The 27,902-nt window shown below is 44.4% G+C and overlaps 1 protein-coding gene across 1 annotated transcript; it reads left to right on the top strand.

Annotated features, from left to right (window-relative positions):
• Nucleotides 1-102: 102 nt before the first annotated feature.
• Nucleotides 103-27,902, top strand: slc5a6b (solute carrier family 5 member 6). Its single transcript, XM_041854608.2, has 17 exons — nt 103-450; nt 1,270-1,419; nt 1,613-2,065; nt 2,277-2,342; nt 2,438-2,489; nt 3,599-3,666; nt 15,971-16,125; nt 16,286-16,426; nt 16,726-16,855; nt 23,599-23,687; nt 23,850-23,962; nt 24,285-24,355; nt 24,525-24,611; nt 26,042-26,235; nt 26,425-26,531; nt 26,704-26,825; nt 27,455-27,902. Exons 3-17 carry the CDS (start codon nt 1,655-1,657, stop codon nt 27,599-27,601), a joined length of 1,953 nt encoding a protein of 650 aa, XP_041710542.1. The 5' UTR covers nt 103-450; nt 1,270-1,419; nt 1,613-1,654; the 3' UTR covers nt 27,602-27,902.

Raw genomic sequence — 27,902 nt, 5'->3', positions numbered from 1 at the left:
TGGCATATTATTATTATATTATTAACACACACTACCGCACAGTAGGTGGCGGCATGCACAAACAATATGTGTGAACGTCATGGATTCCGAAGAAGAATAAGTAGTAGAAGTCATCCCCATGTGTAGTCTTTCAGATAATCGTCTTTATTAGCTATAACTTCATAAACAAAGCTTGAGTATCAGAAGCTTGAGACAGGCTTTTGATTTTCGCTGATCACCTATGGGGCAAGTATCATCAGATTCAGAGATGATGCCTGGTCTAAAGCAAACCACGTTTTGAACGCATAACTAAATGAAGCAACCACTGTCGCCATGGATGATGCAAGACAGACAAATACAAGTGTTGGATTGGAAGTTGGACTACTCTGCACCACACTTTATCCAGGTAAAGACACAGATAAATAAGTGTTGGGTTGGAAGTGGAACTACTCCACACCACACCTTATCCAGGTAAGGGTGTACAGTCAGTGGGTATATGTCTAATTTGAACTAAAACCAACTTAAATATCATTTGTTTTATCAAAAAGACAGTAAAATTTATTGAATTTGTCATTACTGTGACTATTTCATATTTCTAGGTAAGAATAGTGACAATTGTGCATGTTGTTCTACTGTATGCGTAGGCAAGGACTGTGGGGCTATATATGTTTGCATTTCACCAAACTGGTATGCAGGGTAAAGTTGACACAGAGGTTGTTCTGCGCTCAGCATGTTATCGGACTCACGACAGTAGGCTTTATCGGTTATCCTTTTACTGCAGTGGGCTAAATCAGGGCCACACAGTGTTTCTTGGTAGTCTTAAACTAATCTACTTTCAAACAAAAGTATACACCTCACACACATGATTATGGGCTTTAAAAAAAGAAGACACCTGTACCATCTCAGATATAGAGTTGAAATGTATAGAATTTTGAGTTTGCATCTACATTTACATTTATATACATCACAGAAGACTGAAATATAACACAAACGTTTGACATAGAATCACCCGATTTTCTGCAGTTAATTTTTTTAAATGTTAATTAATAATGAAATTATGAAAAATATTAATAATTTTCCAACAATGAGGCCACTAGGTCATTTGACTGCAGGAAAGGTTTACGAAGAAGAATGCATTGTCTGTATTTTGATTCACCATTGTTCACTTGAAAGTCATTTTGAGAACATTGTCAAAGGCCATTGATTAATGTTTTCTCTGTCGCCCCCTTGTTTTAACCTTGAAGGTCTAACATCTTTTCAGTGGGAGTCATGACATGCGCTTTGTTTCAGAATTTCACTCATGGGCACCGAGATATGAAGATGACAAGGGTAATAGCAGTAATGGAAAATCACTTCTGAACTCTTGTGGAGGCAACTTTGCCTGCTTGTCAAATTGAGTGTCTTTTCTTTTCCTGAAGGATGTCTGGGCCTGAAGGAGAGGTATGTGAAAGCTTCTTGCATTGACTATGTGTACTGTGTCATATAGATCTATTGTGGCAAACAATGTAGACCTAGTTAATCATACTCAAACCATGTTCCGTTTTCTTGAGGGAGTAGTTAGGTAGGTAGGTACCAATAAAGGCTTCATTACGAGTTAATCAACATGTCTTCGTCCCCCATATTTTAATTCTAGTGTGTCTGAAGTCTGTGCAAAGCTCTTGGGATTTCCTTACGGATGAGTCCCTCCACCTCCATCCCATTCAGCCATAGTAGCCATATCCTGGTCCCTGGCACCAAGATGGATGCTTTGGCACAAATGCACTTCACTACTATCGACTATGTCATATTTGCCCTCTTGCTGGCGGCATCCATGGGCATAGGGCTGTACTACGCCCTGTCAGGGGGTCGGCAGCGCACCACTCAGGAGTTCTTGCTGGCGGACCGGAGCATGAGCTGCCTCCCTGTGTCCCTGTCACTAATCGCTACATTTCAGTCAGCGGTGGCTATAGTGGGTGTGCCGGCAGAGATCTATACCCATGGCACTCAGTACTGGTTCATAGGCTGTGCTTACATCCTGGGGCTATTCATTCCAGCACACGTTTTCATTCCTGTGTTCTACAGGCTGCATCTTACCAGCGCTTACCAGGTACGTACTCTAGGCTATTCTCTCTGCAAGCTTAGCTCCGGATGGAGAGAAATGTTTGGAATTAGAATGTGTAGGGTAATACCAGTTGAAATGTATAGGCCTAGCTGTTAAACCCTGCTAAGTCGTTTCCATAGTTTTGGTTTCTTGCAGAGAAATAAGTGCTGAATATACTGCTGTGCACATCATTTAGTGATGGTATTTTTCTTTTCAGTATCTGGAACTGCGGTTCAGCAAACCAGTGCGTATCTGTGGAACAGTTACCTTCATCTTTCAGACGGTAAGGTCCTTACCAGATGCAATATAAAGACCAAAACAAGGAGAAGATTGTTGATTATCAGTTTTTCCTCTGATGACTACTGCTATCTCTTGCAGGTCATCTATATGGCTGTTTGTGTGTACACTCCAGCCCTAGCACTCAATGCAGGTCAGTCACTCAGGCTCTTTTATGCTTTTAGGATTTACAGACAGTGATAAGACTTTATGGGCGGAACTTTATGGTACAGAACTAAAAAGCATTCTCAATGGACATTCTCCGTTAAAATAGCTTTTTAGTCCAGAGATGTGTTCGAATACTCATACTAACCTCACTAACCATACTATTTGTGATGTAAATTGAGTATGTAGTATGCTTATTGGTCATAGTATGGATATAGTTAGTATGCCAATCGTTCCCGGATGTCATACTACATTCGCCAAAATACGAAGTATACAAGCAGTGGACACTATTTCGGTGCTTTTAGGGCCCATAATGCGATTCTTCAGAAAATGGCCGTGGCTTCACAACGTTTTCAGATTTGAAGAAAATATCGGAAAATATGCAGCCGAAGTCCAACGAGAGTGGATACAAATTCAAATGTTAAGAAAAATTGAGCAATGTAATAAAGTAATGACTTTTCAAATAAGTTAAGCTGACAATTTGTTAGCTACGCTATCCTTACGAACCGCATAGCATATCATTACAGCAGTATGTACCGGTATGTTAGCTAGCTACCTACCTAACGTTAGTTGGCTACTAATACATCGAACTTGCCAGTATATTAACTATATGCTATCTAACTAACTACCCAACGTTTATTGACTTGATTATTCACGTCATTCTTAGCACTCTGGTACTCCAGATTGAATTTACCAACACACCAAAATTGATTTTGTGTTATGCTAACAAGCTAGCAAGAGCATCAACTTCCTGTAGACAGGCATAGCGCTAGTACGCACAACTGAAAGGATACCGTTCGTTTACAGTATACTAAAATTAACTAATAGTATGTAGTATATACTTATTACGTATGTAGTATACAGTATGTTAGTATGGGTATTTGAACACAGCTCAGGACTACTAGGCTTAATGTGTGTCTGGGAAACTGGCCCTACGGGTCTAACACTCTTGACAAAAAAACTAGGAAATAATGTGTTGGGACTACACCATTTCATCTCCAGAAATGGTACTGTGTTTTGTGCCTTGAGTAGGTTATTTAGAATTGTGCAATATGTTGGAGTAAAGGTTGCTTAATTTTGTTTCATGCTTCCCCATAGTTACTGGCTTTAATTTATGGGGAGCAGTGCTGGCAACTGGACTGGTGTGTACACTTTATACAACTCTGGTAAGTTGTTCATAGTCATTTTCAGAGTTTGAAATGAAGCTGTTACTACACAAGGGTAAAAAAAATTACATAATTAAAAGACTTACACATAACATTTACCCATGAAAAACGTTTTGTGTAATGTTGACATTATGAAATGTAATTCCCAAAGTAAAATGTTTCTTAAAATCTTTCGATATCACATCAGCCATTATTAGCTTGAAGCCTATACAGTGCCTTGCAAAAGTATTCATCCCCTTTGACGTTTTTCCTATTTTTGTCAAGGCTGAGGTGTATGTGGTGTGGAAGTCAGGCGCAGGACACCGAAGCTAGTCCAACAAAAGTTTACTTGTGTATCAAAAGGCAAAGATACAAAATAAACGGCCTCAAAAACAACAGAGGCGAGCAAGTACGCAACTATGCGTAAAATAACAAAACAGAGAAAAACCACGCAGCAAAACGGACAGGCGAAAACCACACACAATCTAACCAAAGTAAAACAGGAAACTTATAGGACACGTAATCAGACATAAACAGACACAGGTGTAACAGACAGACCAAAGCAATCACAACCAGAAACATTCAACGGTGGCAGCTAGTACTCCGGGGACGGCGAACGCCGAAGCCTGCCCGAAACAGGAGGAGGAGCAGTCTCGGCAGAATCCGTGACAGTACCCCCCCCTTGACGCGCGGCTCCAGCCGTGCGCCGACCCCGGCCTCGGGGACGGCCAGGAGGACGCGGACCCGGGCGCGTGGGATGCCCACGGTGGAACTCAGTCAGGAGGGATGGATCTAGGATGTCCCTCCTAGGCACCCAGCACCGTTCCTCCGGACCGTACCCCTCCCACTCCACGAGATACTGGAGACCACTCATCCGGCGCCTCGAGTCCAAGATCGTCCGGACCCTGTACGCCGGGGCCCCCTCGATGTCCAAAGGGGGCGGAGGGGTCTCTCCTATCTCATCTTCTTGGAGTGGGCCAGCTACCACCGGCCTGAGAAGAGACATGGAACGAGGGGTTAATATTCTTGTACTCAATAGGCAGTTGTAACCTGTAACACACCTCGTTCAATCTTCTCAGGACTTTAAAGGGGCCCCACAAACCGCCGACCCAGCTTCCGGCAGGGCAGGCGGAGGGGCAGGTTTCGAGTCGAGAGCCAGACTCGATCTCCGGTGCGTACACCGGTCCCTCACTGCGGTGGCGATCGGCGCTCGCCTTTTGTTGACGGATGGCCCGCTGCAGATGGACATGGGCAGCGTCCCACGTCTCCTCCGAGCGCCGAATCCACTCGTCCACCGCAGGGGCCTCGATCTGGCTCTCGTGCCATGGTGCCAGGACCGGCTGATATCCTAAAACACACTGGAAAGGTGTTAAATTGGTGGAGGAGTGGCGGAGAGAGTTCTGGGCCATCTCTGCCCAGGGGATATACCTAGACCACTCCTCCGGCCGGTCCCGGCAATAGGACCTCAAAAACCTACCCACATCCTGGTTGACTCGTTCAACATGCCCATTGCTCTCTGGGTGATACCCCGAGGTAAGGCTCACCGAGACCCCCAAGCGCTCCATGAACGCCCCCCAGACTCTGGAGGTGAACTGGGGACCTCGGTCAGACACAATATCCTCGGGGACCCCATAGTGCCGGAAAACGTGGGTAAATAGGGCCTCGGCGGTCTGTAGGGCAGTAGGGAGACCCGGCATTGGGAGGAGACGACAGGCCTTGGAAAACCAATCCACAACGACCAAAATGGTGGTATTCCCCTGGGAGGGGGGTAGGTCGGTCACAAAATCCACCGAGAGGTGGGACCATGGTCGTTGTGGAACGGGCAGGGGATGTAACTTACCCCTGGGCAAATGTCTAGGCGCCTTACACTGGGCGCACACCGAGCAGGAGGAGACATAAACCCTCACATCCCTAGCTAACGTTGGCCACCAGTATTTCACGCTAAGGCAGTGCACTGTCCGGCCAATACCTGGATGTCCAGAGGAGGGTGATGTATGAGCCCAATAAATAAGACGATCACGAACCTCGAGCGGAACGTACGTCCGCCCCACAGGACACTCGGGGGAGTAGGGTCGGTACGCAGTGCCCGCTCGATTTCAGTATCGACCTCCCATACCACCGGAGCCACCAGACAAGACTCCGGCAGTATGGAAGTAGGCTCAATGGACCTCTCCTCTGTGTCATACCGCCGGGACAGGGCGTCTGCCTTACCGTTCTGGGACCCTGGGATGTATGTGATCTTAAAAACAAACCGGGTCAGGAACATGTTCCACCTAGCCTGACGAGGGTTCAATCTCCTAGTGGCCCGGATGTACTCCAGGTTACGGTGATCAGTCAGAATGAGGAAAGGGCGTTGAGCCCCCTCAAGCCAATGCCTCCACACCTTTAGGGCCTGGACTACAGCTAACAGCTCCCTGTCCCCAACGTCATAATTGCGCTCCGCCGAGCTGAGCTTCTTGGAGTAGAACGCACAGGGGCGGAGCTTAGGTGGCGTGCCGGACCGTTGTGACAGGACTGCCCCAATACCGGTCTCGGACGTGTCTACCTCAACTTGGAATGGTAAAGAGGGATCCGGATGCGCCAGCACCGGGGCCGAGGTGAACAGGTTCTTCAGTTTGACAAATGCCCTGTCCGCCTCAGCTGACCACTGCAAACGAACCGGACCCCCCTTTAGTAGGGACGTAATGGGAGCTGCAACCTGTCCAAAGCCCCGGATAAACCTCCGGTAGTAATTAGCAAAACCCAAGAACTGCTGCACCTCTTTTACAGTGGTTGGAGTTTGCCAATTACGCACGGCCGACACGGTCTACCTCTATCTCCACACCAGACGCGGACAACCGATAACCCAAAAAGGAGAGCGGACTCCTGGAAGAACAGGCATTTCTCTGCCTTGACATACAAGTCATGCTCCAACAGTCTTCTCAACACTCGGCGCACCAGGGCTACATGCTCGGCACGTGTAGAAGAGTACACTAGGATGTCGTCGATGTACACTACCACACCCTGCCCATGCATGTCCCGGAAAATCTCGTCAACAAAGGATTGGAAGACTGAAGGAGCATTCATTAGGCCGTATGGCATGACGAGATACTCGTAATGACCTGAGGTGGTGCTAAATGCTGTTTTCCATTCATCCCCCTCCCTAATGCGCACCAGATTGTACGCGCTCCTGAGATCCAACTTTGTGAAGAACTGCGCTCCGCGTAATGATTCCGTCATAGTCGCAATCAGTGGAAGAGGGTAACTGTACTTAACCGTGATCTGATTGAGACTACGGTAATGAATACACGGGCGCAAACCCCCGTCCTTCTTCTTCACAAAGAAGAAACTCGAGGAAACCGGGGAAGTGGAGGACCGTATGTATCCCTGTGCCAAGGACTCGGCTATGTAAGTCTCCATAGCCGCTGTCTCCTCTTGAGACAAGGGATACACACGGCTCCGCGGAAGAGCCGCTCCTGTTTGGAGATTTATGGCACAGTCCCCCTGTCTATGAGGTGGTAGCCGTGTTGCCCTCGTTTTGCTGAACACAAGTGCTAAGTCCTCATACTCGGGGGGAATGCGCATTGCGGGCACTTGGTTCGGACTCTCTACCGAGGTCGCCCCTAAGGAAACACCTAGACATCTCCCTACACACTGGGCAGACCACTCCATAAGAGCCCTCTGTTACCACGCAATGGTAGGATCATGGGCGCTTAACCAGGGAAGCCCCAGCACCACGGGGTACGCAGGAGAGTCAATCAGATAAAACGGAATGATCTCCTCATGACCCCCCTGCGTCGTCATCTTAAGTGGTGCTGTGACTTCTCTGATCAGCCCCGACCCCAACGGCCGGCTGTCTAAGGCGTGGACAGGAAAGGGGGCTTCTACCGGCCGAAGGGGGATTCCTAACCTATAACAAAATGCCCGATCAATAAAATTCCCAGCTGCGCCTGAATCTACTAGCGCCTTATGCTGGGAATGAGGTGCCACCTGTGGAAATCTCACAGGAATACTCATGTGACCAACAGAGAGCTCTGGGTAAGTGGGGCGCCTACTCACCTGAAATGACTCCCCAGTGCGTGACCTGTTGTCTCCTCTCCCAGGAGACCCTCCCCAGCACCTGGCCGCGGTGTGTCCTCCACGGCCACAGTTGGTGCAGGGGTGGCCCCCTCGGGTTCTCTCTCCTCCTCTCTCTAGCGCCAGCACCCCGAGCTCCATGGGAATCGGCTCGGAGGTGCTGGAGGGTGGAATGGACGACCCCCACTCGGGACGTCCGCGGGTAGCCAGCAGGGTGTCGAGACGGATGGAGATGTCCACCAACTGGTCGAAGGATAGGTTGGTGTCCCTGCAGGCCAGCTCACGACGAACGTCCTCTCGTAGGCTACACCGGTAATGGTCGATGAGGGCCCTCTCATTCCACCCCCGCATCCGCCGCTAGCGTCCGGAACTCCAGCGCGAACTCCTGTGCGCTCCCTCTTCCCCCTGTCGGAGGTGGAACAGACGCTCCCCCGCCGCCTTCCCTTCAGGTGGGTGATCGAAGACAGCCCTGAAGCGGCGGGGAGAACTCCGCGTAGGTGATGGTAGCGGCGTCTATTCCCCTCCATTCGGCGTTGGCCCACTCCAACGCCTTGCCGGATAGACAGGAGATGAGGGCGGAGACGCTCTCGTATCCCGAGGGCGCTGGGTGTATGGTAGCCAGGTAGAGTTCCACCTGCAGGAGGAACCCCTGACACCCGGCTGCAGAACCGTCATATGCCCTCGGGAGCGAGAGCCGAATGCCACTGGGTTCCGGTGCTGAGAGAGGAGGACTGGCCGTTGGTGCTGGAATGGTGTGCGAAGGCGTGGGCACCTCTCCAGTAACCAACCGGCGCAGCGTGTTGGACACCTCGTTCATGGCGGCCCCAAGTTGCCGGATCAAGGTGTCTTGGTCGCTGATCCGATCCTCCAGCGACTTGGGTGCCGCCACTGCTCCTGCTGACTCCATAGTGGTGTGTTGTTCTGTCAAGGCTGAGGTGTATGTGGTGTGGAAGTCAGGCGCAGGACACCGAAGCTAGTCCAACAAAAGTTTACTTGTGTATCAAAAGGCAAAGATACAAAATAAACGGCCTCAAAAACAACAGAGGCGAGCAAGTACGCAACTATGCGTAAAATAACAAAACAGAGAAAAACCACGCAGCAAAACGGACAGGCGAAAACCACACACAATCTAACCAAAGTAAAACAGGAAACTTATAGGACACGTAATCAGACATAAACAGACACAGGTGTAACAGACAGACCAAAGCAATCACACCCAGAAACATTCAACGGTGGCAGCTAGTACTCCGGGGACGGCGAACGCCGAAGCCTGCCCGAAACAGGAGGAGGAGCAGTCTCGGCAGAATCCGTGACAATTTTGTTCCATTACATCCTGTAATTTAAATTGATTTTTATTTGGATTTCATGTAATCGACATACACAAAATAGTCCAAATTGGTGAAGTGAAATGAAAAAAACAACTTGTTTCAAAGGCCCCAGAGTCTGCAACACCACTAAGCAAGGGGCACCACCAAGCAAGCGGTACCATGAAGACCAAGGAGCTCTCCAAACAGGTCAGGGACAAAGTTGTGGAGAAGTACAGATTAGGATTTGGCTATAAAATAAATATCTGAAACTTTGAACATCCCACGGAGCACTATTAAATCCATTATTAAAAAATTGAAAGAATGTGGCACCACAACAAACCTGCCAAGAGAGGGCCGCACACCAAAACTCACGGACCAGGCAAGGAGGGCATTAATCAGAGAGGCAACAAAGAGACCAAAGATAACCCTGAAGGAGCTGCAAAGCTCCACAGGACCACTTTAAGGGCCATGGGACCACTTTAAGCCGTACATTCCACAGAGCTGGGCTTTACGGAAGAGTGGCCAGAAAAAAGCCATTGCTTAAAAAAAAGAAATAAGCAAACACATTTGGTGTTAGCCAAAAGCCATGTGGGAGACTCCCCAAACATATGGAAGAAGGTACTCTGGTCAGATGAGACTAAAATTGAGCTTTATGGCCATCAAGGAAAACGCTATGTCTGGCGCAAACTCAACACCTCTCATCACCCCGAGAACACCATCCCCACAGTAAAGCATGGTGGTGGCAGCATCATGCTGTGGGGTGTTTTTCATCAGCAGGGACTGGGAAACTGGTCAGAATTTAAAGCATGATGGATGGCGCTAAATACAGGGAAATTCTTGAGGGAAACCTGTTTCAGTCTTCCAGATATTTGAGACTGGGACGGAGGTGGGAGTGGGGGATGAATAGTTATGCAAGCTCAGGTTTTCAGTTTTTCTGTCTTATTTCTTGTTTGTTTCACAATAAAAAATATTGTGCATCTTCAAAGTGGTAGGCATGTTGTTTAAATCAAATGATACAAACCCCCCAAAAATCCATTTTAATTCCAGGTTGTAAGGCAGCAAAATAGGAAAAATGCCAAGGGTGGTGAATAATTTCGCAAGCCAGTTCATTCGACTCGTTTTAGGAAACTAGGCGTTATGTCACACGTCACTACTTCACAGGAGAGCCATTTGAATGTAAACTTTTTTCTCTACTTTTGGTGGCCTTAACTTCAATTTGGTTTGCAATTATAATATTGACAAAGTTCCAGTGAAACTGTGCTTTTCATCGGCAGGTTTTCTTGTCATGGTCCTTAATTTATAAGCATCGTTTTTCTCCACACAGATATTATATATGGAATAACCGGGACATATTTTACAAAAATACTTCGTTTTTAAAATATTGGTTTCCGAAATAATATCCTATTGGTGAGACAACTTGTAAATGCAGAGGGTCTTTTACTTAATTATGAGGAATTATTATCATTTTACAAGATCCCTGTAACACCTAAAGATTTTGCAATTGTTTTAGATGCCATTCCCTCAGGTGTTGCTTTATTATTCAGGAACGTGTCAAGACCCTCAGAACACACCTACGATTAACCCTGTTGACTCATCAGTAGGAAAGATGTGTTTTTCTTTTAGTCCATTCAACAACAATAGAGCAATACGAGCCTTGTTTCAACAGGATGTTGTATCTCTACCTTATGTCATGCCTTATTGGAATGGTTTTATTGATAATATCTGTTGGAAACAAGTTTGGATGTTGCCACACACATATACCTACTTATTAAACAAATTAAGGAAGTTTCTTTAAAGATTATTCATAAATATTATCCTGCCAACCACTATATGAAGAAGTTTAAGAAAAACATAAATTCAAATTGTACCTTTTGTAATGACCACCCAGAAACATTGTATTCATGTAAGGAATCTGTGGCAAGACATCAGTAGATTTATAATTGAACGCATTTATGAAGATTTTACACTATTATGGAAAGATGTACTGCTTGGATTCTTTACTTACGATAGAAATAAGTTGAAACAATTTTATGTAATTAATTTCATTATTCTTTCGGCCAAATTTCATATTCACAAATGTAAAGTTACAAACAGAACACCACATTTGCTTACCTTAAAAAAATACATTTCACTATATTTTAAGACAATTAAATACTTTGCCAACAAAAAAGCTGTTAGAATTATAAATGTGTGTATGTCCCTTAAGGTCCTTGTGTAATGTGATATTGTACCCCCTATCCCAATTGTCCTTGGTACAGTGGGGAAAAAAAGTATTTAGTCAGCCACCAATTGTGCAAGTTCTCCCACTTAAAAAGATGAGAGAGGCCTGTAATTTTCATTATAGGTACACGTCAACTATGACAGACAATGAGAAAAAAAAATCCAGAATATCACATTGTAGGATTTTTTTATTAATTTATTTGCTAATTATGGTGGAAAATAAGTATTTGGTCACCTACAAACAAGCAAGATTTCTGGCTCTCACAGACCTGTAACTTCTTCTTTAAGAGGCTCCTCTGTCCTCCACTCGTTACCTGTATTAATGGCACCTGTTTGAACTTGTTATCAGTATAAAAGACACCTGTCCACAACCTCAAACAGTCACACTCCAAACTCCACTATGGCCAAAACCAAAGAGCTGTCAAAGGACACCAGAAACAAAATTGTAGACCTGCACCAGGCTGGGAAGACTGAATCTGCAATAGGTAAGCAGCTTGGTTTGAAGAAATCAACTGTGGGAGCAATTATTAGGAAATGGAAGACATACAAGACCACTGATAATCTCCCTCGATCTGGGGCTCCACGCAAGATCTCACCCCGTGGGGTCAAAATGATCACAAGAACGGTGAGCAAAATCCCAGAACCACACGGGGGGACCTAGTGAATGACCTGCAGAGAGCTGGGACCAAAGTAACAAAGCCTACCATCAGTAACACACTACGCCGCCAGGGACTCAAATCCTGCAGTGCCAGACGTGTCCCTCTGCTTAAGCCAGTACATGTCCAGGCCCGTCTGAAGTTTGCTAGAGTGCATTTGGATGATCGAGAAGAGGATTGGGAGAATGTCATATGGTCAGATGAAACCAAAATATAACTTTTGGTAAAAACTCAACTCGTCGTGTTTGGAGGACAAAGAATGCTGAGTTGCATCCAAAGAACACCATACCTACTGTGAAGCATGGGGGTGGAAACATCATGCTTTGGGGCTGGTTTTCTGCAAAGGGACCAGGACGACTGATCCGTGTAAAGGAAAGAATGAATGGGGCCATGTATCGTGAGATTTTGAGTGAAAACCTCCTTCCATCAGCAAGGGCATTGAAGATGAAACGTGGCTGGGTCTTTCAGCATGACAATGATCCCTAACACACTGCCCGGGCAACGAAGGAGTGGCTTCGTAAGAAGCATTTCAAGGTCCTGGAGTGGCCTAGCCAGTCTCCAGATCTCAACCCCATAGAAGATCTTTGGAGGGAGTTGAAAGTCTGTGTTGCCCAGCGACAGCCCCAAAACATCACTGCTCTAGAGGAGATCTGCATGGAGGAATGGGCCAAAATACCAGCAACAGTGTGTGAAAACCTTGTGAAGACTTACAGAAAATGTTTGACCTGTGTCATTGCCAACAAAGGGTATATAACAAAGTATTGAGAAACTTTTGTTATTGACCAAATACTTATTTTCCACCATAATTTGCAAATAAATTCATAAAAAATCCTACAATGTGATTTTCTGGATTTCTTTTCTCATTTTGTCTGTCATAGTTGACTTGTACCTATGATGAAAATTACAGGCCTCTCTCATCTTTTTAAGTGGGAGAACTTGCACAATTGGTGGCTGACTAAATAATTTTTTTCCCCACTGTATCACGCTTCTGTCTATAACATGAGCTGGTCAGTATGTGTAGGTAATCCTTTCTAACGCTGCTTTTTTGGAAAGATATCACATAGTAGAACTGCAAAAGTGTTGCTCTCCACTTTCTGGAGGACCGAGTTTTGAAATCAGTGGAATGCCCGGTGGAATTAGAGTATGATAGCTAAAGAGATGGAGAAAATTCTGCTGTTTGATTGCAAATATGCAGAGGGAGTCGAAAAGAGAACACACAGAAAGCTGTTGTATAAAACATCTGTCTCCGGATTAACATTACATTTTCAAACTAAGTGCAACCATGGCATCCGTGACAGAGAAGGAGAAGCGTCCATCCATGTATACGGGTAAAATAGTCTAGCTAGCTACATTTTCAGATATTACACATTTCTAATTTTGTCAAAGTCGTTTTCATTTCAAGTTAAAGCAATGTTAACTAGCTAGCTAACGTTAGCTGGCTGGCTCACTAGCTAACGTTACGTGTATGATCTGACTGTGTAGTAATATTATTCGTATCTCAGGGCCATTTGCATTGCTAGTTATAGCCTAATGTTAGCTAGCTAGCTAACATTGAACTTGGTTGGTTAGTTACCTGCAGATTCATGCAGGGTAGTAACGTTATGAGTTCGGATTATGGTTAATCGTTTAGCTAGCTAGCTACATGTCTAAACAAAAGACTCCACTATGCAAGTAACCATTTCAATAGAATGTTCATGGTGTCACTGCGACAACTGTCGATAGATGTAGCTGGTAAATTCGCTCGGAATAACTGACGAATTTACAAACGCTCAACACCTGTTGAATATGGCCGGTGTCAGTAAACGTTGGCAAAAAAGCGTAATTAAATTGTTGCCAGCAGCACAGTAAGTCCCCAATGCTCTAGATAACATAAAAACAGCCTAACCAGCTCTGCTAGGGCGAGTAAAATGGTCAGAGTGAGCTGTTCTCTCATTTGTGTCTAGAAGTAGCTAGCCAACGTTATTCATTTAGCTTGGGTGCTTGACTGCTGTTGTTAGGTCAGAACGCTCCGATCAACCCTACTCCTCGGCCAGAGTGTCCAGGGCGCGCTCAACACTCCGAGAGCAAAATGCTCTGAATTTACAAACGGACAATCTGAGAACGCACTGAGTTTACGAACGCCCAGAGCGCACTCTGGCACTCCAGATAAAATGTATGAACACACCCGTAGTATAAACCAGCCTTTAGTCTTGAAATCTTTGGTTGTTTAGTACATTGCCTCACATGTGAATCCTTAAAGAGATGGGTGGGGCTAAGGCTTAAGAGGGTGTGAACGATGCTGAACGGGTGTAGACAAAGAAGAGGTCTCCAGTAGGTTTACCAAAACATTAAAGGGCCATTTTCTCAAAAGTGAAGTTACTAGATTATCAACATTCAAAGCAGAATTACTTTCTCAATGTTCCTCATCTGTAGTGTATGATATACCATTTTCTAGCTCTGAGTCACTCTACTTTTATCCAATGTAAAAAACACAATTTCGAATTTTGCTACATAATCCCGAATCGAGCCGGTCGGTCACATATTTTTTATTTTATTTATTTCACCTTTATTTAACCAGGTAAGCCAGTTGAGAACAAGTTCTCATTTACAACTGCGACCTGGCCAAGATAAAGCAAAGCAGTGCGATAAAAACAACAACACAGAGTTACATATGGGGTAAAAAAAACATAAAGTCAAAAAATACAACAGAAAATATATATACAGTGTGCGCAAATGTAGCAAGTTATGGAGGTAAGGCAATAAATAGGCTATAGTGCAAAATAATTACAATTAGTATTAACACTGGAATGCTAGATGTGCAAGAGATTATGTGCAAATAGAGATACTGGGGTGCAAAATAAATAACAATATAGGGATGAGGTAGTTGGGTGGGCTAATTTCAAATGGGCTGTGTACAGGTGCAGTGATCGGTAGGGTGCTCTGACAACTGATGCTTAAAGTTAGTGAGGGAGATAAGAGTCTCCAGCTTCAGAGATTTTTGCAATTCGTTCCAGTCATTGGCAGCAGAGAACTGGAAGGAATGGCGGCCAAAGGAGGTGTTGGCTTTGGGGATGACCAGTGAGATATACCTGCTGGAGCGCAGACTACGGGTGGGTGCTGCTATGGTGACCAATGAGCTAAGATAAGGCGGGGATTTGCCTAGCAGTGATTTATAGATGGCCTGGAGCCAGTGGGTTTGACGACGAACATGTAGTGAGGACCAGCCAACAAGAGCGTACAGGTCACAGTGGTGGGTAGTGTATGGGGCTTTGGAGACTAAACGGATGGCACTGTGATAGACTACATCCAATTTGCTGAGTAGAGTGTTGGAGGCTATTTTGTAAATGACATCGCCGAAGTCAAGGATCGGTAGGATAGTCAGTTTTACGAGGGCATGTTTGGCAGCATGAGTGAAGGAGGCTTTGTTGCGAAATAGGAAGCCGATTCTAGATTTAACTTTGGATTGGAGATTCTTAATGTGAGTCTGGAAGGAGAGTTTACAGTCTAACCAGACACCTAGGTATTTGTAGTTGTCCACATACTCTAGGTCAGACCCGTCGAGAGTAGTGATTCTAGTCGGGTGGGCGGGTGCCAGCAGCGTTCGATTGAAGAGCATGCATTTAGTTTTACTAGTGTTTAAGAGCAGTTGGAGGCTACTGAAGGAGTGTTGTATGGCATTGAAGCTCGTTTGGAGGTTTGTTAACACAGTGTCCAATAAAGGGCCAGATGTATACAAAATGGTGTCGTCTGCGTAGAGGTGGATCTGAGAGTCACCAGCAGCAAAAACGACATCATTGATATACACGGAGAAAAGAGTCTGCCCAAGAATTTAACCCTGTGGCACCCCCATAGAGACTGCCATAGGTCCAGACAACAGGCCCTCCAATTTGACACATTGAACTCTATCTGAGAAGTAGTTGGTGAACCAGGCGAGGCAGTCATTTGAGAAACCAAGGCTATTTAGTCTGCCAATAAGAATGCGGTGGTTGACAGAGTCGAAAGCCTTGGCCAGGTCGATGAAGACGGCTGCACAGTACTGTCTATTATCGATTATATGATAATAGGCTCTGTGATTGTGTCTCTGTGTGTTGTGCCTGGTCCTGACAGGGAGGCCTGAAGGCAGTGATCTGGACAGATGTCTTCCAGACCTTAGTGATGTTTGCAGGCCAGCTAGCGGTCATCGTGGTGGGGGTCCAGCAGACTGGGGGGGTGGCAGAGGTCTGGAGGAAGGTCTCAGAGGGGAACCGCATCTCTGGCATAGAGTGAGTGGACTGGTCACTATTTTCATGTATTCAAGCGATGACTGGCAATCTAGTTTAAAGTTGGGTTTTGAGGACATCTTAAATCCCATGTTCCAATTCCAGTGTTCCAGTTCTAATATTCCAATTAGATGTTCACCCTCTTGACATGTCTGTTCTCCAGCCTGAACCCTGACCCTACGATGGAGTACACGTTCTGGACCCTGGGGGTGGGGGGGGTCTTCCTGATGTTGTCTCTGTACGGGGTCAACCAGGCCCAGGTTCAGAGATACCTCAGCGCCAAGACCGAGAGGGATGCCGTCATGTAAGACCATAGAGATACATCAATTAGAGAGAGATAAGGTCCATGTATTACGTCTTATAACTTGTTAATATACTATTACCATGTTATTAGCACTTTATTTTATGCATGCAAGTTACTTTACAGCTCTGCTCAAACAAAATGTATATTAGAAGAAGTGTTATTTTCCTCCTCTGGTGGTATTGTGATTCCTCTGTGTTTTCTGCAGGTCTTGCTACATGGTGTTTCCCTTTCTACAGTTAGCTCTAGCTCTGAGCTGTGTCATGGGGCTGGTCATGTTCATTCCTCTGTGTTTTCTGCAGGTCTTGCTACATGGTGTTTCCCTTTCTACAGTTAGCTCTAGCTCTGAGCTGTGTCATGGGGCTGGTCATGTTCGCACGCTACTGTGGGGAGGACAATTTCCACAATCTAGGTGTCTTATCAAAAAATGAGGTCAGTAGGTGTGTGTGTGTGTGTTTTGGTCATCTGGAGTGCATCATTACAGTATTAAAGTATTATGGTTTGTGGATGAAGTAATATGCCACTTAGCAGTCAGCAGCAGATGCTTTTATCCAAAATGGCGGACAGTACAGTGTTGTGACGTGACTTGGATTCATGTGATGACTGTTATTTATTGAATCAACTAACTATATTTAATGTCACTCGATTAAATTAATCATGTAACAATTAACTCATTAGGAATTTGGGGCACCACAGAATAAGTTGTTTAACGAGTTACCATCTCCCGAATTAAACTCTTAGAAGAGATATATATATATATATATATACAGTGGGGAGAACAAGTATTTGAAACACTGCCGATTTTGCAGGTTTTCCTACTTACAAAGCATGTAGAGGTCTGTAATTTTTATCATAGGTACACTTCAACTGTGAGAGACGGAATCTAAAACAAAAATCCAGAAAATCACATTGTATGATTTTTAAGTAATTCATTTGCATTTTATTGCATGACATAAGTATTTGATACATCAGAAAAGCAGATCTTAATATTTGGTACAGAAACCTTTGTTTGCAATTACAGAGATCATACGTTTCCTGTAGGTCTTGACCAGGTTTGCACACACTGCAGCAGGGATTTTGGCCCACTCCTCCATACAGACCCTCTCCAGATCCTTCAGGTTTTGGGGCTGTCGCTGGGCAATACAGACTTTTAGCTCCCTCCAAAGATTTTCTATTGGGTTCAGGTCTGGAGACTGGCTAGGCCACTCCAGGACCTTGAGATGCTTCTTACGGAGCCACTCCTTAGTTGCCCTGGCTGTGTGTTTCGGGTCGTTGTCATGCTGAAAGACCCAGCCACGACCCATCTTCAATGCTCTTACTGAGGGAAGGAGGTTGTTGGCCAAGATCTCGCGATACATGGCCCCATCCATCCTCCCCCTCAATACGGTGCAGTCGTCCTGTCCCCTTTGCAGAAAAGCATCCCCAAAGAATGATGTTTCCACCTCCATGCTTCACGGTTGGGATGGTGTTCTTGGGGTTGTACTCATCCTTCTTCTTCCTCCAAACACGGCGAGTGGAGTTTAGACCAAAAAGCTCTATTTTTGTCTCATCAGACCACATGACCTTCTCCCATTCCTCCTCTGGATCATCCAGATGGTCATTGGCAAACTTCAGACGGGCCTGGACATGCGCTGGCTTGAGCAGGGGGACCTTGCGTGCGCCTGCAGGATTTTAATCCATGACGGCGTAGTGTGTTACTAATGGTTTTCTTTGAGACTGTGGTCCCAGCTCTCTTCAGGTCATTGACCAGGTCCTGCCGTGTAGTTCTGGGCTGATCCCTCACCTTCCTCATGATCATTGATGCCCCACGAGGTGAGATCTTGCATGGAGCCCCAGACCGAGGGTGATTGACCGTCATCTTGAACTTCTTCCATTTTCTAATAATTGCGCCAACAGTTGTTGCCTTCTCACCAAGCTGCTTGCCTATTGTCCTGTAGCCCATCCCAGCCTTGTGCAGGTCTACAATTTTATCCCTGATGTCCTTACACAGGTCTCTGGTCTTGGCCATTGTGGAGAGGTTGGAGTCTGTTTGATTGAGTGTGTGGACAGGTGTCTTTTATACAGGTAACGAGTTCAAACAGGTGCAGTTAATACAGGTAATGAGTGGAGAACAGGAGGGCTTCTTAAAGAAAAACTAACAGGTCTGTGAGAGCTGGAATTCTTACTGGTTGGTAGGTGATCAAATACTTATGTCATGCAATAAAATGCAAATTAATTACTTAAAAATCATACAATGTGATTTTCTGGATTTTTGTTTTAGATTCCGTCTCTCACAGTTGAAGTGTACCTATGATAACAATTACAGACCTCTACATGCTTTGTAAGTAGGAAAACCTGCAAAAATCGGCAGTGTATCAAATACTTGTTCTCCCCACTGTATATATGTATATGTGTGTATATATATATATGTGTGTTATATATCGATAACAGTCACTTATTAAATCATTACCTCATCTCATTCTGAACGTCGCATAATCCTTGAACCTGCAAGAACCCTAACTTTGGTGGAGAATCTCTTTTATAAATTGGGTTAAAATCATGTGTAGTAACCCTAGGAGTAAAATAGTAAATTATGGCCATTTCTCAGAAAGTTTTAAACTGTCAAGAGGAGTGAAACAAGGTTGTCCACTATCGGCATATCTATTTATTATGGCCATCGAGATGTTAGCCATTAAAATCAGATCCAACAATAATATCAAGGGATTAGAAATCCAGGGCTTAAAAACAAAGGTGTCATTGTATGCTGATGATTCATGTTTTCTTTTAAATACACAACTTGAATCCCTCCACAGCCTCATAGAGGATCTAGATACATTTTCTAACCTCTCTGGATTACAACCAAATTATGATAAATGTACTATATTACGTATTGGATCACTAAAAAATACAATTTTTACATTACCATGTAGTTTACCAATAAAATGGTCTGATGGTGATGTGGATATACTCGGAATACATATCCCAAATGAAATAAATGATCTCACTACAATACATTTTAATAGAAAGCTAGCAAAAATAGATAAGATCTTGCTACCATGGAAAGGTAAATACCTTTCAATTTGTGGAAAAATCACCCTGATTAACTCTTTAGTATTATCCCAGTTTACCTATTTGCTTATGGTCTTGCCTACGCCTAGCGAACAGTTTTTTAAATTATATGAGACATTTTTTTTATTTGGAACGGCAAGCCAGACAAAATTAAATGGGCTTATTTATATAATGAATATGAATTTGGAGGACAGAAATTATTAAATATTAAAGCATTAGACATATCACTAAAAGCTTCAGTCATACAAAAGTTATACTTAAATCCGAACTGGTTCTCTAGCAAATTAGTAAGATTGTCTCACCCAATGTTCAAGAATGGCCTTTTTCCCTTTATTCAGATTACAACCTCTCACTTTCAGTTATTTGAAAATGAAATAATCTCCCAAATATCACTATTTCTAAAACAAGCCATAGAAAGTTGGTTGCAATTTCAATTTAATCCTCCAGAAATGACAGAACAAATAATGCAACAAATATTGTGGTTAAACCCAAATATACTAATTGATAAAAACCCTTTATATATATACATATATATATATATATATATATATATATATATATATATTTTTTACATCTTTGTAAATTATATCATCGGTAGGACTGGTGGAGTTATGTCGCACATGCAGCTAACAAAAATATATGGAAATATCTGCTCTACCCAAAATTACAACCAAATAATTGCAGCATTACTGCAAAAATGGAAGAGGAAAGTGGAAGGGGGTAAAAGTAAGGAACTTGTCTGTCGGCCCTGCATTAAAGAACATAATTGGTTAAAGAAAACTGTGATGAATATAAAAGTATACCGGTTTCATTTAAGGACCAAAAGATTGACAGCCGTCCCATATAGATTGCAAAATAGTTGGGAAGAGATTTTTGACGTACTGATCCCATGGCATAGTGTTTATGAACTGATACGCAAAACAACGCCGGATTCAAAATTTCTAATTTTTCAATTTAAATTATTATATAAAATTCTTGCTACCAATAGAATGTTATTTATATGGGGTATGTACAGTGGGGAGAAAAAGTATTTAGTCAGCCACCAATTGTGCAAGTTCTCCCACTTAAAAAGATGAGAGAGGCCTGTAATTTTCATCATAGGTACACGTCAACTATGACAGACAAATTGAGATTTTTTTTCCAAAAAATCACATTGTAGGATTTTTAATGAATTTATTTGCAAATTATGGTGGAAAATAAGTATTTGGTCACCTACAAACAAGCAAGATTTCTGGCTCTCACAGACCTTTAACTTCTTCTTTAAGAGGCTCCTCTGTCCTCCACTCGTTACCTGTATTGATGGCACCTGTTTGAACTTGTTATCAGTATAAAAGACACCTGTCCACAACCTCAAACAGTCATACTCCAAACTCCACTATGGCCAAGACCAAAGAGCTGTCAAAGGACACCAGAAACAAAATTGTAGACCTGCACCAGGCTGGGAAGACTGAATCTGCAATAGGTAAGCAGCTTGGTTTGAAGAAATCAACTGTGGGAGCAATTATTAGGAAATGGAAGACATACAAGACCACTGATAATCTCCCTCGATCTGGGGCTCCACGCAAGATCTTACCCCGTGGGGTCAAAATGATCACAAGAACGGTGAGCAAAAATCCCAGAACCACACGGGGGGACCTAGTGAATGACCTGCAGAGAGCTGGGACCAAAGTAACAAAGCCTACTATCAGTAACACACTACGCCGCCAGGGACTCAAATCCTGCAGTGCCAGACGTGTCCCCCTGCTTAAGCCAGTACATGTCCAGGCCCGTCTGAAGTTTGCTAGAGTGCATTTGGATGATCCAGAAGAGGATTGGGAGAATGTCATATGGTCAGATGAAACCAAAATAGAACTTTTTGGTAAAAACTCAACTCGTCGTGTTTGGAGGACAAAGAATGCTGAGTTGCATCCAAAGAACACCATACCTACTGTGAAGCATGGGGGGTGGAAACATCATGCTTTGGGGCTGTTTTTTCTGCAAAGGGACCAGGACGACTGATCCGTGTAAAGGAAAGAATGAATGGGGCCATGTATCGTGAGATTTTGAGTGAAAACCTCCTTCCATCAGCAAGGGCATTGAAGATGAAACGTGGCTGGGTCTTTCAGCATGACAATGATCCCAAACACACCGCCCGGGCAACGAAGGAGTGGCTTCGTAAGAAGCATTTCAAGGTCCTGAAGTGGCCTAGCCAGTCTCCAGATCTCAACCCCATAGAAAATATTTGGAGGGGAGTTGAAAGTCTGTGTTGCCCAGCGACAGCCCCAAAACATCACTGCTCTAGAGGAGATCTGCATGGAGGAATGGGCCAAAATACCAGCAACAGTGTGTGAAAACCTTGTGAAGACTTACAGAAAACGTTTGACCTGTGTCATTGCCAACAAAGGGTATATAACAAAGTATTGAGAAACTTTTGTTATTGACCAAATACTTATTTTCCACCATAATTTGCAAATAAATTCATAAAAAATCCTACAATGTGATTTTCTGGATTTTATTTCCTCATTTTGTCTGTCATAGTTGACGTGTACCTATGATGAAAATTACAGGCCTCTCTCATCTTTTTAAGTGGGAGAACTTGCACAATTGGTGGCTGACTAAATACTTTTTTCCCCCACTGTATGTACAATCTTCCCAGCTCTGCAGATTTTGCTGCGAAGAGACAGAGTCATTAGATCATTTGTTTTGGTACTGTCCATTTGTAGCTTGTAGCCATAGCTTCACACTTCCTGGTCTTAGATTCAAAGTTCTAACCATTCTAAACGTTCAGTCGCCCACCGTCACGTTTTCTGGTCTGTAGAGTGCCAACCATATTAAGCCATGGAGCCACAGCTTCACGCGTCCTGGTCTGTAGAGTGCCAACCATTTTAAGCCATGGAGCCACAGCTTCACGCGTCCTGGTCTGTAGAGTGCCAACCATTTTAAGCCATGGAGCCACAGCTTCACGCGTCCTGGTCTGTAGAGTGCCAACCATTTTAAGCCATGGAGCCACAGCTTCACGCGTCCTGGTCTGTAGAGTGCCAACCATTTTAAGCCATGGAGCCACAGCTTCACGCGTCCTGGTCTGTAGAGTGCTAACCATTTTAAGCCATGGAGCCACAGCTTCACGCGTCCCTGGTCTGTAGAGTGCTAACCATTTTAAGCCATGGAGCCACAGCTTCACGCGTCCTGGTCTGTAGAGTGCTAACCATTTTAAGCCATGGAGCCACAGCTTCACGCGTCCTGGTCTGTAGAGTGTCAACCATTTTAAGCCATGGAGCCACAGCTTCACGCGTCCTGGTCTGTAGAGTGCTAACCATTTTAAGCCATGGAGCCACAGCTTCACGCGTCCTGGTCTGTAGAGTGTCAACCATTTTAAGCCATGGAGCCACAGCTTCACGCGTCCTGGTCTGTAGAGTGCCAACCATTTTAAGCCATGGAGCCACAGCTTCACGCGTCCTGGTCTGTAGAGCGCCAACCATTTTAAGCCATGGAGCCACACCTTCACGTGTCCTGGTCTGTAGAGTGCCAACCATTTTAAGCCATGGAGCCACAGCTTCACGCGTCCTGGTCTGAAGGTTGATTTGCTTTTCAAGGCTTTTTATGCCCTCTGTGTAAAAGAGGCGTTCCATTGTGATGACACTATCTCTGATGTCACTCGGGGCGTGGCTAGTCACTGTGTATAGTTTATATGAAAAACGATTTTCTCATTAGAAGACTAAAATCACATTCCTATCTTCACCAAAATACTCTTGTACTTAATCATATATTTTATACAACATTTAGATGTAAACTTGATAGATAGAATATGTACACTTTCCGAGTTAGTTATTTATTGATGCCATCACAAAATAATTATTATTTAGATCCCCACCGACCATTCCAAACATTTGGATCTCAACAACAATGTTCCAATGTCCAATCTTTTGATGTTAGAGTTTTTAGGCGGCAAGAGTCTCTCTGTAACGAAGATATTTCTTTCTTACCATACTAGAGAGCCAGAGGGAGAGTTTCTGCAAACTATTTATGACCGGCTGTTAAGTCATGAAATGTATGTGATCCCCAGTGGGAATTGAACCCACAACCCTGGTGTTGCTATTGCCATGCTCTGACATACAGTACACCAACCAGTATGTGCTCTCTCTCCACAGATGGTGTTATACTTTGTGATGGACATGCTGCAGGGTCTACCTGGCCTGTCTGGACTGTTTGTCTGCTGCCTGTTTAGTGCAGCTCTCAGGCATGTCAATCAGTCAATCAATCAATATTTCTAACACTCTTTTTCCAACACTTGTGACAAAGGGCTTTACAGTAACCCAGCCTAGCCCTCCAGAACAAGCAGAATCACAGTATCAGAGGGGTGGTTTGGTGTTGTGGCTGAGTTTTATGTCTGTCTCCACAGCACCATCTCATCAGCCTTTAACTCTCTGGCCACAGTGACCATGGAGGACCTGATCAAACCACACTGCCCCTCCATGACAGAGGCCAGGTCCACCCTGCTCTCCAAGGGACTGGGTACGTTGAAATATCCTGTGCCCTGTCCATAGCCCCTACCCTCTAGCCCTTAGGGCCCTAGCCACTTCATGTAGATCAGATCAAGTGGCTAGGGGCTAGTGGTTGTGTAGATCAGATCAAGTCTAGGGGTTAGGCCCTAGGAAGTAGGGGCTATGGGTTGTTTCTGAACGGGCCCTGCTTACTGTTTACTGTATCTGTTAACTTCTTTTTAAGTTCAACATCATCCATTCCTCACTTTACCTGTGAGAGCATGCCTTCTAAGACAATACAGCACTCGTATCATTCTAAAGAGTAACATTTACTTTTTCTGTTTCTGAACTAGCATGTTCATATGGACTGCTGTGCCTGGCTATGGCCTATCTAACCCACTTGATGAGTGATTCTGTTTTGCAGGTAAGCACACAATTGGATATGTAAGGGCTAAACTTTGACGTTCTGTACATTATTTTGGAAATAATTGATGACGCATCCGCCTCGTCCGTTTTGCGGAGTTCATTTTAAAATAGTTCAAATTAAAATATTCTGGCCGATTCTGACATGTTTGTGTTTATTTCAATTCAAGGCTGCTTTCAAAATATTTGGAATGGTTGGTGGTCCTCTTCTGGGCGTCTTCTGTCTCGGGTTGTTCTTCCCTTGGGCTAACTCTACCGTAAGTACTCAATGTATACAGGGAATGCATACATTTTTTGTATGTGAATGTGATTCCTGCGGGAATCAAACCTAGCGTCACGCTCTTACCAACTGAACCACATAGAACCCAGTAGAATGCATTTCTGTGCCTCTGCTTTTGTTTTCCTTGCTAGGCCGGGTTACTGTAAAACCACTTGGTGAACACTTCTGGTGTAAAAAGGGCTTAATAAACTCAGCAAAAAAAGAAACGTCCCCTTTTCAGGACCCTGTCTTTCAAAGATAATTCGTAAAAATCCAAATAACTTCACAGATCTTCATTGTAAAGGGTTTAAACACTGTTTCCCATGCTTGTTCAATGAACCATAAACAATTAATGAACATGCACCTGTGGAACGGTCGTTAAGACACTAACAGCTTACAGACGGTAGGCAATTAAGGTCACAGTTATGAAAACAAAAGAAAGATGCCCAAGGTCCCTGCTCATCTGCGTGAACGTGCCTTAGGCATGCTGCAAGGAGGCATGAGGACTGCAGATGTGGCCAGGGCAAATAACTGAGGGCTTGTAGGCCTGTTGTAAGGCAGGTCCTCACCAGACATCACCGGCAACAACGTCGCCTATGGGCACAAACCCACCGTCGCTGGACCAGACAGGACTGGCAAAAAGTGCTCTTCACTGATGAGTCGCGGTTTTGTCTCACCGGGGTGATGGTCGGATACACCAAGGCCTGTACTCTGGAGCGGGATCGATTTGGAGGTGGAGGTTCCGTCATGGTCTGGGGCGGTGTGTCACAGCATCATCGGACTGAGCTTGTTGTCATTGCAGGCAATCTCAACGCTGTGCGTTACAGGGAAGACATCCTCCTCCCTCATGTGGTACCCTTCCTGCAGGCTCATCCTGACATGACCCTCCAGCATGACAATGCCACCAGCCATACTGCTCGTTCTGTGTGTGATTTCCTGCAAGACAGGAATGTCAGTGTTCTGCCATGGCCAGCGAAGAGCCCGGATCTCAATCCCATTGAGCACGTCTGGGACCTGTTTGATCGGAGGGTGAGGGCTGGGGCCATTCCCCCCAGAAATGTCCGGGAACTTGCAGGTGCCTTGGTGGAAGAGTGGGGTAACATCTCACAGCAAGAACTGGCAAATCTGGTGCAGTCCATGAGGAGGAGATGCACTGCAGTACTTAATGCAGCTGGTGGCCACACCAGATACTGACTGTTACTTTTGATTTTGACCCCCCCCCCCCCCCCACCTTTGTTCAGGCACACATTATTCCATTTCTGTTAGTCACATGTCTGTGGAACTTGTTCAGTTTATGTCTCAGTTGTTGAATCTTGTTATGTTCATACAAATATTTACACGTTAAGTATGCTGAAAATAAACACAGTTGACAGTGAGACGTTTCTTTTTTTGCTGAGTTTATATACATTTGATTGGACGTTTCTCCAGGGTGCCCTGGTAGGGTTGGGGTCAGGCCTGGTAATGGCCTTCTGGGTGGGCATCGGGAGCATCGTAACCCGTACCTCTGGGGGTCCTGCTGCTGTGTCTCAGTTCAACTGTACTGTTGTACAACTCTCAGGGAACATCACCACAGCCATGGGGACTGCACTCATCAGTACTGCTATGCCCACCGCTACACCCAGGTAAGAAACAAAGAACAACCGAGCCAATACTGTAACTATTCATCCATCGAAACTGAAATTTGTATTTTTGAGGTCTGTTTGTATTTAATTCCCAATCAGAAAATATTCCACTTAGTTTACTCATAGATGCAAATTTGTGAATACATTTAGTGATTTTTATAATAACGGTGTCTTTCAATTTTTCTTTAGCCGACCAATGGGTCTGCAGAGATTCTACTCCTTGTCCTTCATGTGGTACAGTGCTCTCAACTCCTTCACTGTGGTGATCACAGGGTTGATCGTTAGCTTTCTCACAGGTAGAAATTTACATTTTAGTCATTTAGCAGTCACTCTTACCCAGAGCAACTTACAATCAGTATACATTCAACTAAAGCAAAACATGCACTCAGATCGCTCAAACTTCCACAGATGATCCTACAGAAACAAGTGAAGTGAATCTAATTGGTTGTCTTTTATCTTTAATTTAAGGACCAATGAAAGCGGAGGAGGTGACCCCAGGCACTCTGTATCCCCTGTTGGGCAACATGCTGTTCTTTGTACCAGATAAACTCAAACAGAAGCTTTGCTGCGTCACCCCACTGGGGCACAGGGTAAGACAACAGAGCACACTCACAGTTCAGGGTTGTGTTCATTTGTGCAAAACACAGCAAAACGTTTTGCAACAAAAACAAGCATTTATTATTGGACACCATAGTCTCCAGGGCTGCATTCAGCAGGGCACAACATTGTGGAATGTTCAGATATAAATATGTTATGTAGAACAAACATGTATCTCTCTTAAATGTAGAATAAGGAATCAGTTCCATCCATGACATTTCTATTGGCAACATTCCACAATGTTTGCTTCCTAAATGTGCCGATGATGCATTCCTATTGCACACCACTAAAGGGGGCCCTGCTCACATACTCAGGATCAAATTCAATCATTGATTGCAGATAGTAAGAATTCCACACTGCACTTTCAGGAAGTGTGGAAAGCAGCTTGTAAATCACACACTTTTGAAAGTGCATTGTGGGAAAACCCACCTTCTTCAATGATTGAACTCTGGCTTCAGTAAAAATCTGTAATATTGTTTTGTCACGTTATGGCTAGCAACAGTGTTTTGGGTCTGTGTGAGGGTCATTTTAACAAAGCTATGTACTATCGTATCAAGGTTACAAAACATTGTCCATTATCTTATCTCAAGGTGAGTTTTTTTATTTAATTTTTTATGTGTAGCCAACCATCCAGGAATGTCCACCTGTGCAACACGAGAGCAATGGTCAGGCCGTCTACACAGAGGAGGGCTCAGTAGAAGAGGAGGAGAGGCAGAGATTTCTTCTTACCTCCCACACACCTGTTGTGGAACGTGAGACAACTCTGTGATGGACAGAGACACTTCTATAACCACGTTATATCATGGTCCTCGGGGCAGTTAAATGGTCCACACACTGTATCATGTCAAAGAGTGTTTTTCACAGAGGACATGTTCTGTTCTGAGGAGATGATGCTCTGAGAGGAGAAGTGTTGTTGGGAGTGACTCTTATTTTGCTCCAGGGCTGCTGTACTACTATGACTGACCCTGTAAAACAACACATTTCACTGCACCTTTCCGGTGTATGACTATAAAACATCTTTATTATTGTAATCCAAGTGACTGTGGATTAAAAAATGCACTGATACTGTA

Source organism: Coregonus clupeaformis, chromosome 29, assembly GCF_020615455.1.
Source record: "Coregonus clupeaformis isolate EN_2021a chromosome 29, ASM2061545v1, whole genome shotgun sequence".
In the NCBI taxonomy this organism is placed as follows: domain Eukaryota; kingdom Metazoa; phylum Chordata; class Actinopteri; order Salmoniformes; family Salmonidae; genus Coregonus; species Coregonus clupeaformis.
This window is presented reverse-complemented; position numbering and strand designations above follow the sequence as displayed.

What these genes read in the sequence shown, in the direction of transcription:
- slc5a6b (XM_041854608.2), top strand. Translation starts at nt 1,655, where the DNA reads ATGAGTCCCTCCACCTCCATCCCATTCAGCCATAGTAGCCATATCCTG. An exon ending in CCTGCTCTCCAAGGGACTGG is followed by an intron (nt 23,963 to 24,284) that starts GTACGTTGAAAT and finishes TTTCTGAACTAG; the next exon opens with CATGTTCATATGGACTGCTG. An exon ending in TGAGTGATTCTGTTTTGCAG is followed by an intron (nt 24,356 to 24,524) that starts GTAAGCACACAA and finishes TTTCAATTCAAG; the next exon opens with GCTGCTTTCAAAATATTTGG.